This window comes from Hylobates moloch, unplaced genomic scaffold (genome assembly GCF_009828535.3).
Source record: "Hylobates moloch isolate HMO894 unplaced genomic scaffold, HMol_V3 SCAFFOLD_6, whole genome shotgun sequence".
Taxonomy (NCBI): Eukaryota; Metazoa; Chordata; class Mammalia; order Primates; family Hylobatidae; genus Hylobates; species Hylobates moloch.
This window is the reverse complement of record NW_026652281.1, coordinates 145695010-145713076: the sequence shown is the minus strand read 5'-3', so window position 1 is coordinate 145713076 and position 18067 is coordinate 145695010. Positions and strand designations below refer to the sequence as shown.

The window sequence follows — 18067 nt, the reverse complement described above, 5'->3', positions numbered from 1 at the left end:
ATGAATTAATACACTCACGAGGGGAGAGTCCTCACGATCGAATCACCTCGTAAAAGCCCCACCTCTCAATACCGAATTCAGACCATGTTCGAATACAAACATTCAGACCGTGATGTTACCTTATACGCATTTTTCACTTAATCCCCATCTCAAACCCGTGAAATGTAGGCATTATTATTTCCAACAAGAATCAGAGAGACGGCCAGGTACAGTGGCTCACGCCTGTAATCCCAATACCTTGGGAGGCTGAGGCAGAGGATTGCTTGAAGCCAGCCAGCAGGTCAAGACCAACCTGGGCAGCAAAGTGAGACCCCATCTCTACAGAAAATAAAAAACTTAGTTGGACATGGTAACACATGCCTACAGTCCCAGCTACTCAGGAGGCTGAGACTACAGTGTAGCCACCACCCCAACCACAGATTGCTCTTTGAGGTTACCATGAGCTTTGCTCATGCCACTGCACTCCAACCTGGGAAACAGAGTGAGACCGCATCTTAAAAAAAAAAAATTTTAAAGAATTAGAGAGATGAAGTAATTTGCCCATGTTTGTTAACAAGTGATAGGACCAATATTTGAATTTGTGTGAATTCTTCTTTAACTTTTAACATTTTTATTTTATTTTGGAGATGGGTCTCACTATGTCACCTAGCCTGGAGTACAGTTGTTACCAGAAAGGGATCCCGATCCAGATCCCAAGAGAAGGGTCTTGGATCTCTTGCAAGAAAGAATTTGGGGAGAGTCCAGAACGTAAAATGAAAGCAAGTTTATTAAGAAAGTAAAGGAATAAAAGAATGGCTACTCCATAGGCAGAGCAGCAGCAGCATGGGCTGCTCAGCTGCTTATACTTATTGTTACTTCTTTATGATATGCTAAACAAGGGGTGGATTATTCATGAGTTTTCCAGGAAAGGAGTGGACAATTCCCAGAACTGAGGGTTCCTCTCCTTTTTAGACCATATAGGGTAACTTCCGGATGTTGCCATGGCATTTGTAAACTGTCATGGCGCTGGTGGGAGTGTCTTTTAGCATGCTAATGCATTATAATTAGCACATAATGAGAAGTGAGGACGACCAGAGGTCCCTTTCATTGCTATCTTGATTTTGATGGGATTTGGCCAGCTTCTTTTATCAGCAAGGTCTTTATGACCTGCATCTTGTGCCAACCTCCTATCTCATCCTGCAACTAAGAACGCCTTAAACTCCTGGGAATGCGGCCCAGTAGATCTCCGCCTTATTTCATCCAATCCCTATACAAGATGGAGTTGCACTGGTAAATGCCTCTGACACAGTTGCTATTCACAAACTCTATCATATACAGCCTCAAATTCCTGGGCCTCCCACCTCAATCTCCCAAGTAGCTGGGACTGCAGACACACACCACTGCGTCCAGCAAGTTTTTTTAGTTTTCAATCATTGTATTTCAAAAAGTAGTTGAGAGGATTAAATTTAAAACTTAAAAGTAAGGTACTTTGCAAAGTGTCAGCCCTTAGTATGTACTCAATAAATGGTAGTTTGTGTCCTCTCCTGTCCTTCTTCACATCCCTTGGCTTATCATCTGCAAGAAGGGGCAGTAAGTCTCTTTGGCAAGCGGGCTTCTTTGACTGGAATGCCCAATCCTCTACTGCCAACCCTCTATCCATCTATTGTAAAAACTACAGAATTCCTGGCCATCTAACTGGGCAACAAAAGTGAAGGCCAAGAAAAGATACCCAATGCCATCTTCTCCCATTCCAGCTGGAGGACTAAGACTCTAGGAGGCAAGGGGAAAGGGTGTCCTGGCTTTACTGTGAGAACTGGAGCATCTAAATTTTCTTCTCTGGGAGTCAGTTTTCCCTTTAGAAGGAGAGAGCTGGGCTGGAGGGCCCCAGGGGAATATGGATCGGTGGCAAAAAGAACGCTCAGCAGACCGTGCCCCATCTTCAAAATGAGTGACAATAAAATGAATAATTGCACGTGGTTCACAAGGCCCCTGAATTGAAGTAAATCACACAAAGTGCTTAGCAGAGTCCCACGGACATAAAGCGTTCAATAGATGTTACCTCTATTCCTGCCATTGTCATCATTCCGACCCTAACATTCAAGGTGTCTCTATTAAGCAAAAGGATTCCTTTGTGAATGACTTTAATCCGCTAATGTACTCAAGGGTCTATCTAAAGCACAGCTCTAGAGTCCTGATTCTAGCACTTTCCATGGCCTGACGACCAGCTTTCCTGTCTCAAGGAGAAATCTGAGAATGGTCGAACAGCCATGACAGTACTCGCAAAGAGTTCATTCCCCCTTTTCTCCGCAACCTGCGGAGGTCTGAGCCCGACTTCCCCAGCACGCCCATCTCGGTCACCATTGGTCGCCTCCTCGCTGGCGTGACTAAGACCCGGCCCTCTTCTCGCTGGGACCACTCTGAGGCGATCTGCGGAAGCTGAGGGGCCTCGGAGGAGGGGCCGCGATGCATCCCGGGCTTTGTAGTCCACCTGCACAACTACAGCCAGAGAGCGGGGCCTCACGACCCGGAGAACTACAATCCCCAGCAGTCGGGCGGAAGCGGAGCGAGGGGGGCTCGCGTCACGTGGGCGTTCGGCCTGGGCGGGCTATTTCTCAGTGCGGCGGCGGCGGCGGTGGCGGCGGCTCCCGGGACCGGGGCCTTTTGTTTGGAGCGGCTGCGGGGGGGCCCCGGAGCGGCGACGCCGGAGGCCTTCCCCAGCTTGCTCGGTCCCGGCCGCCCCTCGCGGGGGTGGGGGGCCGCCCCCTGGGCCGGGCATCTCCTCAGGCGCCGCCGCCCCGCCCTAGACCGGCCCCGCCCGGCCTGAGGGGAGGAACCGGCCGGGCCTCGCCGCCCGGCCCAGCCACCTCCGGAGTCGCCGCCTCTGCTCTCAGTGCTCGGGATCGGAGGCCGTCCCTCGCCCCTCAGGCCGACGCCATGAAGATCAAAGATGCCAAGAAACCCTGTAAGATGGGGGCTGGGGCCCGCCAGGTTGGGAGGGCACCCTTGGGCCCCTTCTGAAAGCCCCTTGGCTGGGCGGTCTGCTTCCAAGCCCGTTGCTCCTCGCCGGCGCCTAGTCCGGGATGGGGGGCGGAGGGACCTTTTCAGCCACGAGTTCGAGGCTTCCGTCCTCCCCATCCCCCTATTCATGCATGGTGAATGCCTGCCGCCCCCTAGCCTTTCCTCCCACTTTCTCTTCGAGATCTGGGAGGTGCCAGAGGGAATTTCTGATTCTGATTTTTGTCAAACTAGACTAGTCTCCTCTCCCAGTTCCCCCTGAATTCAGGTTGAAAAGAGGCGGTCGCGGCTGTCAGGTTGCGCTGGCGGCTTTTAGCACCTGTTTTTACGGATTTCCGGGCTTCCTGCTTGTGTCCTTGAAATGCCGGTGGGTTCCCGGGAGTTATCACTGTTGTTACAGTTGGAGCTTTCAAACGTACGTGCATGCAATCTGCCAATGTGTAATTGCTTTGGCTTGTTTTTGTTTAGAATATCAACTAGTTCATGTTTGTTTAGAAAACGCAGATAAACAAGAAAGATAAAGTCACCCGTATTCCCCGCACCCGGAGCGAACCACCATTAATATTATGGTGAATACCCGTAGAGACTTTTCTATGCATGTACTTAAAAAAAATTCTTACTGTGCTTTTAGAAAGGTCGACTTTCATTTGCTTCCTTTTATGTTTAGTCTTTTAAAAACCTTTTATTCCAGTAATTGACTTAATCATTCAGCCATTGTGATTGTCACTCTTTTTAAGTATAGCCTCCCAGAAGGACTAGGAATGTGGGGATTCATGCTCATCTTAGGGTCGTATTGATACTTTTGCTGATTTTACAGTGTTTCATGTGATCTCTTAACTGTTAAGAAATCCACAACTATAAAACAGGGCGCTGACACTTTCCCTGCCCGCCTATCAAGGTTCCTGTAAAACTCGCCTGAGAGGCAACAAGCCAAATCCCTGTGAAAACTACAAATTCCTATTTAACTGTAAGGTAATTTGGTCTTAACTTTACAGGTGAGGAAATTGAAATTAGCCCCAGAGTAACTTTTCCAAGCATATACCAGCCATGTGCTATGAGGTTCATAACTCTAAGTGGACTGAGTCATAACACAGTGTTCTTTCTCTTGCACCCATAGGGCATTGTCTAAGTACTTTATCTGGTAGTTTCATCTGTTAATTAAAATTTTTTAAAAATTATTTATGATAACTGAATAGATCCTGTCATAGTTGTTCAAGAAGTCTATAAAATAGTGATGCGAAGGCTTAAATGAAAAGTAATACAGAGAGACTTCAAATTTACATTTGCTGAATTAAAGTAATGCATCTTGAACAGGTGCAGTAATTAGAACACTTGGACATTTTCCCTCACGCATACGTTGTCTCTGCTTCTCTTAGAATTTCCATTTGGTGAACAGTGTATGACCAACTCAAATTCTGACTCTTGTGGTGGTGATTATTTTCTTTTGTCATGATAGTGATTTGAGTACTTGGATTTGAACAAACTAATAATCAGGTATGAGTACCACCTCCTTCAAAGGTGTTTTAGTAAAGATTATAAAGATTATTATGACAACTTTATAAAATAGGGCCAGGCACGGTCGGTCACACCTGAAATCCCAGCACTTTGAGAGGCCGAGGCGGGAGAATCGCTGGAGGCCAGGAGTGTGAGACCAACCTGGGCACCATAGCGAGACCTCATCTCTACAAATAAATAAATAAAAAGATTAGGCCGGGCGCGGTGGCTCACGCCTGTAATCCCAGCACTTTGGGAGGCCGAGGCGGGCGGATCACGAGGTCAGGAGATCGAGACCATCCTGGCTAACACGGTGAAACCCCGTCTCTACTAAAAATACAAAAAATTAGCCGGGCGAGGTGGCAGGCGCCTGTAGTCCCAGCTACGCGGGAGGCTGAGGAAGGAGAATGGCGTGAACCCCAGGGGGCGGAGCCTGCAGTGAGCCGAGATCGCGCCACTGCACTCCAGCCTGGGTGACAGCGAGACTCCGTCTCAAAAAAAAAATAAAATAAAATAAAAATAAATAAATAAGTAAATAAAAAGATTAGCCGGGCATGGTGGCACACGCCTGTAGTCCCAGCTAAAGTCTTAAAAATACACGTTAGGTTGAGAAATAAGAGAATACCCCGTTTTTCCCCAAATAAGTTGATTATTACAACATTGTGGTAAGTTGTGAGACCATTAATCTTAATATTGAATTATGCTGAAAATCTGGTCAGTTACTATGATGTAGAAGCCTAACATTTTTATATGTAAAAGGTAATTTTACTGTCTATTGTTTGTAGTAAAAGTAAGGAACATCACGTTTTGTGTGTGGGAAAGAAGGTATTTCAACCATGAACCTGTCCCGGATAATAAAAAATAAGGCTGGACACGGTGGCTTACACCTGTAATCCCAGCACTTTGGGAGGCTGAGTGGGGCGGATCACGAGGTCAGGAGTTCGAGACCAGCCTGACCCACATGGTGAAACGCCATCTCTACTAAAAATAGAAAAATTAGCCGGGCATGGTGGCACGCGCCTGTAGTCCCAGCTGTTCAGGAGGCTTGAGGCAGGAGAATTGCTGGAACCCAGGAGGTGGAGGTTGCAGTGAGCCGAGATCACGCCACTGCACTTCCAGCCTGGGCAACAGAGTGAGACTCCGTCTCTAAAAATAATAATAATATTATTATTTTAACTTTAAATCACTCAGGTTAACAAAAGATATATTTGTTTTGTTTTTGAATACCTGTATGGGGTTTCTTTGGCATAATTATAACATTTATTGATCACGTAGTATCTCTATGGCATTTTCTTTATATGCATTGCATCATTTAACTGCATACTAGAAGAAGCTGTATATTATATTGGCTAAACAAGTGACCTTGGCTTCACATGTGTTCTTACATTATTCACCTAAGTGTTAGAAAATAATTGCTTCTCAATACATTACCATTGTCTTAACAGGTTATAAACCCGAATGCGGATATTAACCAGAAAATTTAAAAAGGAATTAGTTTCATCTTCTAAATTGTGTAACTGGAAGATTAGCATTTGAAATTGTGTTAATTCAACGCCAGGGGAAGGAAGGAGAAAGTCAATCCTGTGTTACTCTCTTCCCTGCCTGCCATGATTTCTTAGGGTCAGATTTTTAAGATTGTGTTTGGGTTACCCTTGTAGCATATAACAAGATTAACAAGGTGATAGTAAAATGTGATACATATATTTAAGTGTGGTGTGATGTAGGTTTTGAGTTTGTGCTTTATTAACCCAAGTAGTAAGGTACTTGAAATTTTTGTTAAGACCAGAGAAAATGGTATAGCATATATTTGTAGTTTGTGTCTGTGTAATTTGATTGGCCTGTTGTAAACTCAGTTGTAATATAAGAGTCATCACTCCCAGTAGATAGTTGGGGTAGTGGTTTCTAATATAGCTCCCCTTAGAAATAACTAATTTACTAAAGAAAAAAACAGTTACCTGAAGCTGTCCTAAGGAATCACTACTGAAGATATGAAGATGATTGTTTTCTTAGTCTATTTCAGAACAAAAACCATTTTTGTTTGGAATAATTATTGAGAATAGTGAAATGTCTTATCCAGGAAGTTGAAGCGTTATCTAGAATATACCAGCGTACATGCTCACTTTATAATTTTGTTCTTTTAAAATACCCTATGTTTTGAGCATTTTTCATGTTGGTTTCCCTTTATGCCTAAAGAACAAGTAAGTACTGATTTAGTTTAGTATCTCCACCCTCCCCTATTTCTTTTTTTTTTTTTTTCTTTTGAGACGCGGTCTCACTGTCACCCAGGCTAGAGTGCAGTGGCACAATCTCAGCTCACTACAACCTTGGCATGCCAGGCTCAAGCAGTTCTCCCCCCTCAGCCTCCCCAGTAGCTAGAACTACAGGTGCTCGCCACCATGCCCAGCTAATTTTTTTGTGTTTTTGGCAGAGATGGGGTTTTGCCGTGTTGCCCTTGCCAGACTGGTCTTGAACTCCTGAGCTCAAGTGACCCTCCTGCTGGGATTACAGGCATGAGCCACGTTCCTGGCCAGGATAAATCTGCATCGTACCAGTAGCAATTAAATAGTTATTTTAGTGTTGTTCTCTGCTTCCTTCGCAAACACTTAGTAGGATACCAAGTTTATCACACCTTGTTAGAAATTAACAGTCTGCTCTTGTGGCTAGGTAGCTTCTGCTGTTTAGTATTTTAAAAGGTGATCGGACAAGAAGATTTCTCCTTTTGCATATATAATGCGTCTGGTAAGACATAGCACTTCGTTCTTGTAGTAGTTTGAGATATTTTTGCTATATATGGGGAACTAATGTCAACTCTCATAAGACCACTTGAGACAGAATAAGAGCTATTATTTTGTTAAAGGCATAATGAACAGGTCATGAGAGATTCTAATAGTTCTCACAGTCTGGAACTGTATATTGACCATCATCAAAGTGCTTATATTTGTGTAATGTGTGTTTTGTTTTGCTTTTTAAATGTGTATTTTGGTTCTTTTTTTTCACCTTAGCAAGGAATGTTTTATTCTGGAAAAAAAAAAAAATACATGTTTAGGTTATATGCCGTAAGTAGGCTGCTTATGCACTGGTGACCTACTTTTCAAGGGTCTCTTGGCCAGAAGCAACAAAGCTATAAATATGTAGATACTTGCTTGATTTCCTAGGAAACTGATAGTTTTCCCTTTTTTTTGAGATGGAGTCTTGCTTTTGTCACCCAGGCTGGAGTGCAGTGGTGTGATCTCAGCTCACTGCAACCTCCGCCTCCTGGGTTTAAGCGATTCTCCTGCCTCAGCCTCCCAAGTAGCTGGGATTACAGGCACATGCCACCAAGCCTGGCTAATTTTTGTATTTTTAGTAGAGATGAGGTTTCACCATGTTGGCCAGGCTGGTCTCGAACTCCCGACCTCAGGTGATCCACCCACCTCGGCCTCCCATAGTGCTAGGATTACAGATGTGAGCTACCCCGCCCGGCCAGGAAACTAGTGTTTTTCTTACCTCATGGAACTGTTAGGTAGACCTGTGGTTGTACTTAATACCTGTATATTTACTCATATTCTCATTGCAAATAAGTAAAGTTTGAGCTTCATGTCCTCCCCTTATTTTGGTGACATATATTAATCATAAGTATTTTGTAGATATACTGGAAAATATATGTTGGTAATTAGACCACTTACTAAATGATAGGAGTGTATCATAATTGAGAATTTATGTCTCTTCTGTTTGTGCTGCCTTTGTGCCTTTTTTTTTTTTTTTTTTTTGCCTTGCTGAGATTCTGCATCTCGTGCTTTTTAATAGTGATTATTTTTCTGGCATAAAGAAATTAATTTCTGAAGTCAATTGAATTGAAAGAATTTCAGTGTAAAAGGTGGCCATTACCAGCCACCAACTTTTCTTTTTTCTTAATTGAAGTTATAGCAGGGCTGAGTTCTCTTTCAGTCACTGCTTTGTTGATTTTAAGGAGAAAATTGTCATAACTGATATATGCTAGAAATAATAGAAGGAGCCTGCAATTTTCTGGTTTGCATATTACGGTTCCTATGAAGTCATCATCTGCAGGATAGCTTCTCTAGTTTACCTTTCTTTAAAAACAGCACTCAAGGAACGAACACATTTCTAGTAGACTAGATGTGAAATGAGTCTTGGGCTTTTTGTATTGTTGACTTTTTAAAAAACCTACCTGTTCGGGCAGTAACTGAAGATAATAGTATCGTTTTTCCAATTTAATTTACAGTATTTATAAAACATTGTGTTTCTCTCGTCTAATACACTAATAAGTGGGTCACAAGTTTGAAATTTAATAATTTGTTTCATGAGTTCGTAGTTATTCTTTATGCCTTATGTACACATTTTATAGTATTCTGAAGTATTTAATATAGTTTTAAAAACACATGAGGGCCGGGCACGGTGGTTCACGCCTGTAATCCTAGCACTTTGGGAGGCCGAGGCAGGCGGGCGGATCACGAGGTCAGGAGATCGAGACCATCCTGGCTAACATGGTGAAACCCCATCTGCAGTAAAAATACAAAAAATTAGCTGGGTGTGGTGGCAGGCGCCTGTAGTCCCAGCTAGTCGGGAGGCTGAGGCAGGAGAGTGGCATGAACCCGGGAGGCAGAGGTTGCAGTGAGCCAGATAACGCCACTGCACTCCAGCCTGGGCGACAGAGCAAGACTCCGTCTCAAAAAAAAAAATACAGAAAACCACACATGAGAGATTTAACATATGTAATAAGATATAGCTTTGTTTAGGACGTTTTACTTTTTGTTTAAAGTTTGTTTTTTTTTCTTTTCAGTGTATCATAATGTTCAGTGAAGTTTTCTTTTGGTTGTTTTCATGCCAAAAAAAAAAAAAAATGCCTAAAAACCCGTTTAAAGAAGCACTGGAAGGATTTTTTTTTTCATCATTTAATGATTTATTATACCTAGATAGCCATTTTCTTTCTTTGTGAAAGTTTCAGTAAACATGCACATTTTCATGTACTTCAGACTTTAAAAAGAGGATTTCAGTCAGTGAATGGAAGGGTGGACCACCACATATAAATGAGCCTTTCTACTGCCAGCTCGTGTGTGTGTGTGTGTGTGTGTGTGTGTGTGTGTGTGTGTGTAAAATACAGATTTATTATCCCTCATCTGAAATGCCTGAGACCAGAAGTGTTTAGTGTTTCAGATTTCAGTTACGTTTGGGTTTTAGAATATTTGCATTATACATGTTTGCATTATACTTAAAGGTTGAGCATCCCTAATCTGAAATTTGAAATGCTCTGTTGAGCATTTTCTTGGAAGCCTCATGTCAGTGCTCAAAAGATTTAAGATTTTTGATTTCAGATTTTTGGATTAAGGATATTCAACCTTTATGTATATTTTGTCACCTTTTATGTGTTTGTCTTTAATGCTTCACTGCATGCGTTACTGAGTAGCCAGAGTATGTATTTTGGAATTAATTGTTGATACACCTTTGGAGTCAGAATCTTTGGTACCCATTCATAGATTTAGAAAAGTAGATAATTTATTTCTCTAATGTTTAGTCTATGAACTTGAACTCTTTTCCTGGACATTAAAGTTCCTTTGAAACTTAATTCATGGTTTTGTATAATAATTCAAAGTTCTTTGTGTAAGTGTTAATTGGGATTTTTGCTTTCAAGAATGACAGTATCCAGGCCGGGCGCGGTGGCTCACGCTTGTAATCCCAGCACTTTGGGAGGCCGAGGCGGGCGGATCACGAGGTCAGGAGATCGAGACCACGGTGAAACCCCGTCTCTATTAAAAATACAAAAAATTAGCCGGGCGTGGTGGCGGGCGCCTATAGTCCCAGCTACTCGGAGAGGCTGAGGCAGGAGAATGGCGTGAACCCGGGAGGCGGAGCTTGCAGTGAGCCGAGATTGTGCCACTGCACTCCAGCCTGGGCGACAGAGCAAGACTCCGTCTCAAAAAAAAAAAAAAAAAAAAAAAAAAAAGAATGACAGTATCCAGATGTTTATAAACCTGGGAGCAGACACTTTTGGCTGAAAATAAGAATGGCATGAACTTTAAACTTAGTAATGTATTAGCTTTGTAGCTTGCTCCATGAGTAACATTTTTATATTTGCAGGTCTGTTCTAACACCTGTGTTTGACACAAAGCACAGAAAGAAAACCTGCAGATATTTTCTAAAAGTATATTTTGAATTTTGGAAAATAAAGGTTTTTAGCTTAATCTCACCTTGTAGAAATTTTTTATGCCAGAATGTACTTGATGTGGCAATAGTGATTTCCACCCCTGCCCCACAAAATCTTCTAGAGTCAACCATCAGTCAAATAGGAGAATTCATTTTGGCTATTTAATATCAGAAGGATGCCTTTGTTTTATCTAATGCCCGTTGAAAAGTATTCTAATAACATGTTGTTTAAACAGATTGGGACATTTTTTCTTTTGAGACAGAGTCTCGCTCTGTCACCCAGGCTAGAGTGCAGTGGCAGAATCTTGGCTCACTGCAACGTCTGCCTCCCGGGTTCAAGCGATTCTCCCGCCGCAGCCACCCAAGTAACTGGAATTACAGGCGTGCGCCACCAACCGAGCCAATTTTCGTATTTTTAATAGAGACAGGGTTTCACCATGTTGGCCAGGCTGGTCTCAAACTCCTGACCTCGAGTGATCCACCTGCCTTGGCCTCCCAAAGTGCTGTGATTACAGGTGTGAGCCCCCGTGCCTGACCAGATTGGGACATTTCTGAAGGAATCTCTGGTTTATGGGATAAAGAGACCTGCTCCTATTGTTTTCTTTAAGTGTGTTTGTCCAAGCAAACACCTGTGTGAATTCACCCTCTGTTAGTATCGCTGCTACCATTCGTTTCAAGCGTGTGTTAACTTAAGATGGCCTTTGTTGGCCGGGCACGGTGGCTCATGCCTGTAATCCCAGTACTTTGGGAGACCAAGGTGGACAGATCACAAGATCAGGAGATCAACTCATTCCAGCCTCACAGGCCCATTCTATTCTATCGTCATTTCATAACCTCTTCCATGTAGGTTATTATAAGTCGCTAGCCCGCCTCTTAGAACCTCTCATTTCCTTTCCATCGTGGAAATCTGTCCTTAAGGAAATCACTTCTCAGTGTTCCATCTGCTATTCTACTACTCCTCAGGGATTGTTCAGGCCCCCTCCCTTCCCTACACATCAAGCTCGGGTATTTGCCCCTGCCCAGGACCGGCAAATTGACATTACTCACATGCCTCAAGTCAGGAAACTAAAATACCTCTTGGTCTGGGTAGACACTTTCACTGAATGGGTAGAGGCCTTCCCCACAGGGTCTGAGAAGGCCACCACAGTCATTTCTTCCTTTTCGTCAGACATAATTCCTCGGTTTGACCTTTCCACCTCTATACAGTCCAATAACGGACCGGCCTTTATTAGTCAAATCACCCAAGCAGTTTCTCAGGCTCTTGGTATTCAGTGGAACCTTCATACCCCTTACCGTCCTCCATCTTCAGGAAAGGTAAAATGGACTAATGGTCTTTTAAAAACATACCTCACCAAGCTCAGCCTCCAACTTAAAAAGGAGGACTGTCAAGGATAGAGCCCAAAAACTTGCCAACCAAGCAAGTAATTATGCTGAACCCCCTTGGGCACTCCCTAATTGGATGTCCTGGGTCCTCCCAATTCTTAGTCGTTTAATACCTGTTTTTCTCCTCTTATTTGGACCTTGTGTCTTCCGTTTCGTTTCTCAATTCATCCAAAACTGTATCCAGGCCATCACCAATCATTCTATACGACAAATGCTCCTTCTAACAACCCCACAATATCACCGCTTACCACAAAATATTTATTCAGTTGAATGTCTCCCACACTAGGTTCCCATGCCACCCCTAATCCCACTCGAAGCAGCCCTGAGAAACATCGCCCATTATCTCTCCATACCACCCCCAAAATTTTTTGCCGCTCCAACATTTCACCACTATTTTGTTTTGATTTTCTTACTAATATAAGAAGACAGGAATGTCAGGCCTCTGAGCCCAAGCTAAGCCATCATATCCCCTGTGACCTGCACATATACATCCAGATGGCCTGAAGTAACTGAAGATGCACAAAAGAAGTGAAAATAGCCTTAACTGATGACATACCACCATTGTGATTTGTTTCTGCCCCACCCTAACTGATCAATGTACTTTGTAATCTCCCTCACCCTTAAGAAGGTTCTTTGTAATCTCCCTCTCCCTTAAGAAGGTTCTTTGTAATTCTCCCCACCCTTGAGAATGTAATTTGTGAGATCCACCCCCTGCCCTCAAAACATTGCTCCTAACTCCACCGCCTATCCCCAAACCTGTAAGAACTAATGATAATCCACCACCCTTTGCTGACTTTCTTCGGACTCAGCCCGCCTGAACCCAGGTGAAATAAACAGCCTTGTTGCGCGCACACACACACACACACAAAAACAAGGTCAGGAGATCAAAACCATCCTAGTCAACATGGTGAAACCCCTTCTCTACTAAAAATAAAAAAATTGGTTGGTCGTGGCAGCGCACACCTGTAGTCCCAGCTACTTGGGAGGCTGAGGCAGGAGAATTGCATGAACCTGGGAGGTGGAGGCTGCAGTTAGCAGAGATCATGCCACTGCACTCCAGTCTGGGAAACAGAGCAAGACTCCATCTCAAAAAAAAAAAAAAGATGGCCTATGTTGCTAGGCACTCGACAAAACTGAGAAAATTTAGTCACTTTCTTCTGCTTATGTTGCTTATTTATACCTGTTTATAGGTGACATGATAAAAGTATTGCGTTTGGGTTCTAAGCTGCCCCTGGCTTCCCGAATTATGGTCTAATGTCATTTTACTTTCTTAAAAAACTTTTTTTCCTACACTGGAAGTACTTTCCAGAATACAGAATACTGTTTCTTAAGATTATCTGTAATGTAGCTCCAGATCTCTAATTTGAGTTTCAAATATAAAGACGAACGAGCTGTTTCTCCAAAAGAAGATAATGAGGATTACTCCTTCCTCATATTCAAAATTATACACTAATTTTAGTAAATGTGTAAATTATAAAATGGAGAAATGTATAGACTTCTTTCTCATTGAATTATATGTTCCTGGTTTTGTAATATGTAACACATATCAAGTAAAATGAGTAAGAAAGTAGAATTTTAGAAATAATTTTTATTGACAACTTTTACATAAAAACTGTTAAATATATTTTGTTGCCAGACATTTTAATCCACGTATCTTGAGTATTAAACTCTTTTTGTCTCTGTCATAATAGTTAAGATCCCAGAGAATAGAAATATATATTTTTAGGATGGAATCTTGGCACTGTCACTTAACAGTTTGACCTCAGGCAAGTTTGTAATTGCTTTGCCTCCTTGTCTAAGTGGTACACTTAATAGAGCAATCTTATAGTGGGGGTACTGAGGATTAAATGAGCCTGTATCTGACAGGTAGTGAGCACTCAGTAAATGTTAGCTATAATTCTATGGAGAACTGAATCAGTTGTGCTTTAAACTAATTCTAAAAATTTGAATTTTGTAATTCGTAATATTATAACACTGACTTCCTTGGGAACAATTGGAAAATGCTCCTTTGTGTCAGTATAAGTATTGTGGCCAATAAATATAAGGAAATCACGTTGTAAAACTGAATGTTATAGCCTGAAGGAATCAGGTGACCAAAGCCAGTGATTTTCAAATGCCATTTAGATCTGACTATATATACAGAATTATATACTGTATATATATCCGAATATATACAGTATATAATTTTTAATAGCATCCCATATCTCACTCTTAAAGATTATTGTCCAGTGCCTCTGAGGTAAGAGGTCAGGAATCTGTTTTTAAATGTTTGTAAATGGTCTATACCATTTTTTTCAAGAGGGTGTTACTTAAGATGGCCTCTGTTGCTGGCCTTACTTTACAGGCACATCTTAAGCAGCTCATATCATCCTGTACACTGTCAAAGTAGAAAGTTTGTTTGCTTTCTAATTGGAAGGTAGACTGCCACTCTCTTCTTAGGATGTCAGTAGTGTTCCCATTGTCTAAGAAGTTCAAGTCTAAGCTCTTTAGCTAAGTGTGCAAGGTCCTCTATGTATTTCCTCAGACTTCCCCCTTTTTCTAGTTCCTTAACTGTATTGATGTATGCCTCTTTGCCTTTGGATGGGGTTTTTTGTTATTTTAGTATTTTCTAAATACTAAACACAGGCATAGGGTTTATCATTCCTCCTATTAATCTATACTTGTATAACATTTTATTTTGCATATCTCATTCTTAATGTGTTTTATTTATATTCCCCTGCTATGTTGAGCGCTCCTTCAGGGCAGGTATTTTATCTTATTCATATGCATTCCTATTTGCTGGTGTCGAGGAGATAATGATTATTTACTGAAGGGAATTGCTTTTTGGGTTTGTTTTTTATGACAGGATCTCACTCTGTTACCTAATCTGCGGTGTAGTGGTGCAAACATGGCTCACCGCAGCCCCAGCCTCCTGGACTCAAGTGATCCTCCTGCCTCAGCCTCCCGTAACTGGGACTACAGCTGCATGCTGCCACACCCAGCTAATTTTTAAATTTTTTGCAGAGACAGGATCTTGTTATATTGCCAAGGCTGGTTTCAGACTCTTGTCCTCAAGCAATCCCCCCTACCTCAGCCTCCCAAAGTATTGGGATTTCAGGTGTGAGCACCATACCCGGCAGGAATTGCTTTTTAAGGAGGTGCTTTTCTCCTGGGTTACTTGAAGTGATTATAGGCCAGTTTTATTGTATTAAAATGTTTATAGAAACAAAGATTTCCATGCCCTTAGTGATGACCTATTTATTGAAAAAAAAAGATCTGAATTTTTTCTCATCCCTGGAGCACATGGTAAGTATTTAGTAAATGAAAAGGAGTTGCCTACCAGGCCAGGAATTAAAAGATACTGGGTCAACTCTAAGCACCCTATACGTTTTTAGAAAATATATTAATAAAACTTTGAAGGGAAAAAGGTGAGTTTCACATGAAATATGTGTCTTACCCAATATGTATTATTCCCTGAATGCATGATTCAGAGTAAATGAAGTTTGTGGCTAACTAGTTTCTAATTTGTGTTTCTAAAATGGATATATATATTTTTTTTTTTTTTTTTTTTTTCCCTCCCATAGCTTTCCCATGGTTTGGCATGGACATTGGGGGAACTCTAGTAAAGCTCTCATACTTTGAACCTATTGATATCACAGCAGAGGAAGAACAAGAAGAAGTTGAGAGTTTAAAAAGTATTCGGAAATATTTGACTTCTAACGTGGCATATGGATCCACCGGCATTCGGGATGTACACCTTGAACTGAAAGATTTAACACTTTTTGGCCGAAGAGGGAACTTGCACTTTATCAGGTTTCCAACCCAGGACCTGCCGACTTTTATCCAAATGGGAAGAGATAAAAACTTCTCAACATTGCAAACGGTGCTATGTGCTACAGGAGGTGGTGCTTATAAGTTTGAAAAAGATTTTCGCACAGTAGGTATCTTTTACTCAAAACTGAAAATTGATACCTGTTTTTAAATATGAGAGTAGGTTTCCATCTAGCATGTTCCTTAATTCTCCCTGCACATGCAGTGGGAAATATGTATCCATGGTTGCCTTTCACTTGGGGTGTTTTAAACACGTTTATGAGATGACTAAAAATTGCCCAGATTTGGTCATGCTGTTGCACATAATATTTGGTAAAACTTGTTTAGGGCTGTACTACAAAGCTACAATAAAAAGGGAATTTGGGGACTTTAATGAATTTGGCAGTGTACAAAGCCAGATATAAATGAAGCTTGAATTATTTTCACTGTTGTCCTCTATTTACATGGTTTTTGGAATATTACTTATTCAAATAATATTAATCTTCCAGGGCCATCTCCTTCCCAAACCTTAAGTTTGGAAACCAGTGTCTTTTGGTTAGTATAATAAACACCTGAATGAAAATCTGTTACCCTTTTTCTTCTGTTTTTACACTGTTAATCCTGCCGTGTTCCTGTGTCAAATGGAGTGGTTTGAATGGATATGGCAGGAGAACTATGAGTATTGGTTTGAGTTATGTGCTGTTAGCAGTTTGCCATCTTCTAATCTTTTCCATTAGAATGAGAGTTCAAAGAGTGGTTTGCCAAGCTTCTAGTCTTTTCTATTAGAATAAAGAGTGGCTCTATTTAGGACCACTAAATTTGTTTTTCTTGAAAATGTAAATGTGAATAATTTAATTTCTGAAAATCGTAAGAAAATACTGTTAATGGAATATAAAGGCTGACATGGGAGGATCACTTGAGGCTAGGAGTTTGAGACCAGGCTGGGCAACATAGTGGGACCCCGTCTCTACAAAAAATAAAAAAAATTAGCTCAGCATAGTGGCCTGTGCTTGTAGTCCCAGCCACTCAAGAGGCTGAAATGGGAGGATTGCTTGAGCTCTTGAGATTGAGGCTGCAGTGAGCTGTGATTGAGCCATTGCACTCCAGCCTGGCTGACAATGAGACCCTGTCTCAAAAGGAATATAAATAACTTAAATGGCTCATAGAAGCGAGACACTTTATAATTTGAGGCAAAGATCTGTAGTACTGTATGAAAAGAGGTGCCTTGGGAACACAGAGGAGTAACAACAACTAGAGAGTTGAAGAGGTTCCCAGAGGAAGTGATATCTAAGCTGCAATGTTTTATAAAAAATACCTTATAATATACTTTTTACTAACCTGAAATGATGAATTTAATCATTTCAAACTAGTACTCAAACTGTAATATAAAGACAGAAGATTAAGGTATCAGTGATTAATCAGAAATTAATCTATCTGTAGGTAGATTAACAGTATGATCATTCCAGAGGACATCATGAAGTAGTTATATGCTTGCACCTATGCATAGATTGATCATGAATACCAAAGCTACACATGCCAGGTTGATATAGTATGTTCTATTGGAAAATCAGATACCATAAATGGCATTGCTGTCAGTGACATGACCCTCCAACATGCTAAACAAACACTTGGTAAAATTCTAAACAGTAAGAAGTACAATATTCCCTTGCTTTATATGGTGGTTTGATTCCTAGCAAATTTAGTATATGTTTAAAACTACGTGGGTTGGGCACAGTGGCTCACGCCTGTAATCCCAGCATTTTGGGAAGCCAAGGTGGGCAGATCACTTGAGGTTAGGAGCTGGAGATCAGCCTGGCCAATAATGGTGAAACCTCATCTCTACTAAAAATACAAAAATTAGCCAGGTGTGGTGGCAGGCACCTGTAATCCCAGCTACTCGAGAGGCTGAGGTGGAGAATCGCTTGAACCCGCGAGGTGGAGGTTGCAGTGAGCCGAGATTCTGCCACAGTACTCCAGCCTCAGTGACAAAGCTAGACTCCATCTCAAAAATGAATGAATGAGTGAGTGAATCCATGGGACGAATACTTTTGTATTTATATACCCAGACAGGTAAAATAACTTTGTTCTTCTCTAGCCTCAGATAATTATAAATAATTTTCCTACTGCCACTATAAAAATGACTGGCAGAACACTCAAAGATAATGCATAGATGGGATAATTCTTTGGTTTGCAGAAATGTCCCACCCGTTAAAGATGTCTGGCATCACAAGTCCCTGCCCACTAAATGTCACTTTGATCCTTCCTT

The 18067-nt window shown here is 41.7% G+C and overlaps 1 protein-coding gene across 4 annotated transcripts in view; it reads left to right on the top strand.

Moving 5' to 3' along the window:
* PANK3 (pantothenate kinase 3) overlaps positions 1 to 18067 on the top strand; it is a 211112-nt gene that overhangs the window by 180874 nt on the left and 12171 nt on the right. The window contains exons 1-2 of one of the 4 annotated variants that reach the window (XM_032158590.2): positions 2612 to 2941; positions 15576 to 15928. The exons of 1 other annotated variant lie outside the window; for it this stretch is intronic. In XM_032158590.2, the coding sequence (XP_032014481.1) occupies positions 2914 to 2941; positions 15576 to 15928 (381 nt within the window). In that variant the 5' untranslated portion in view covers positions 2612 to 2913. Of the gene's footprint in view, positions 1 to 2611; positions 2942 to 2988; positions 3410 to 4370; positions 4489 to 15575; positions 15929 to 18067 lie in introns of those variants that run through there. 2 more of the 4 variants (XM_058440125.1, XM_032158591.2) reach the window with 2 other exon arrangements.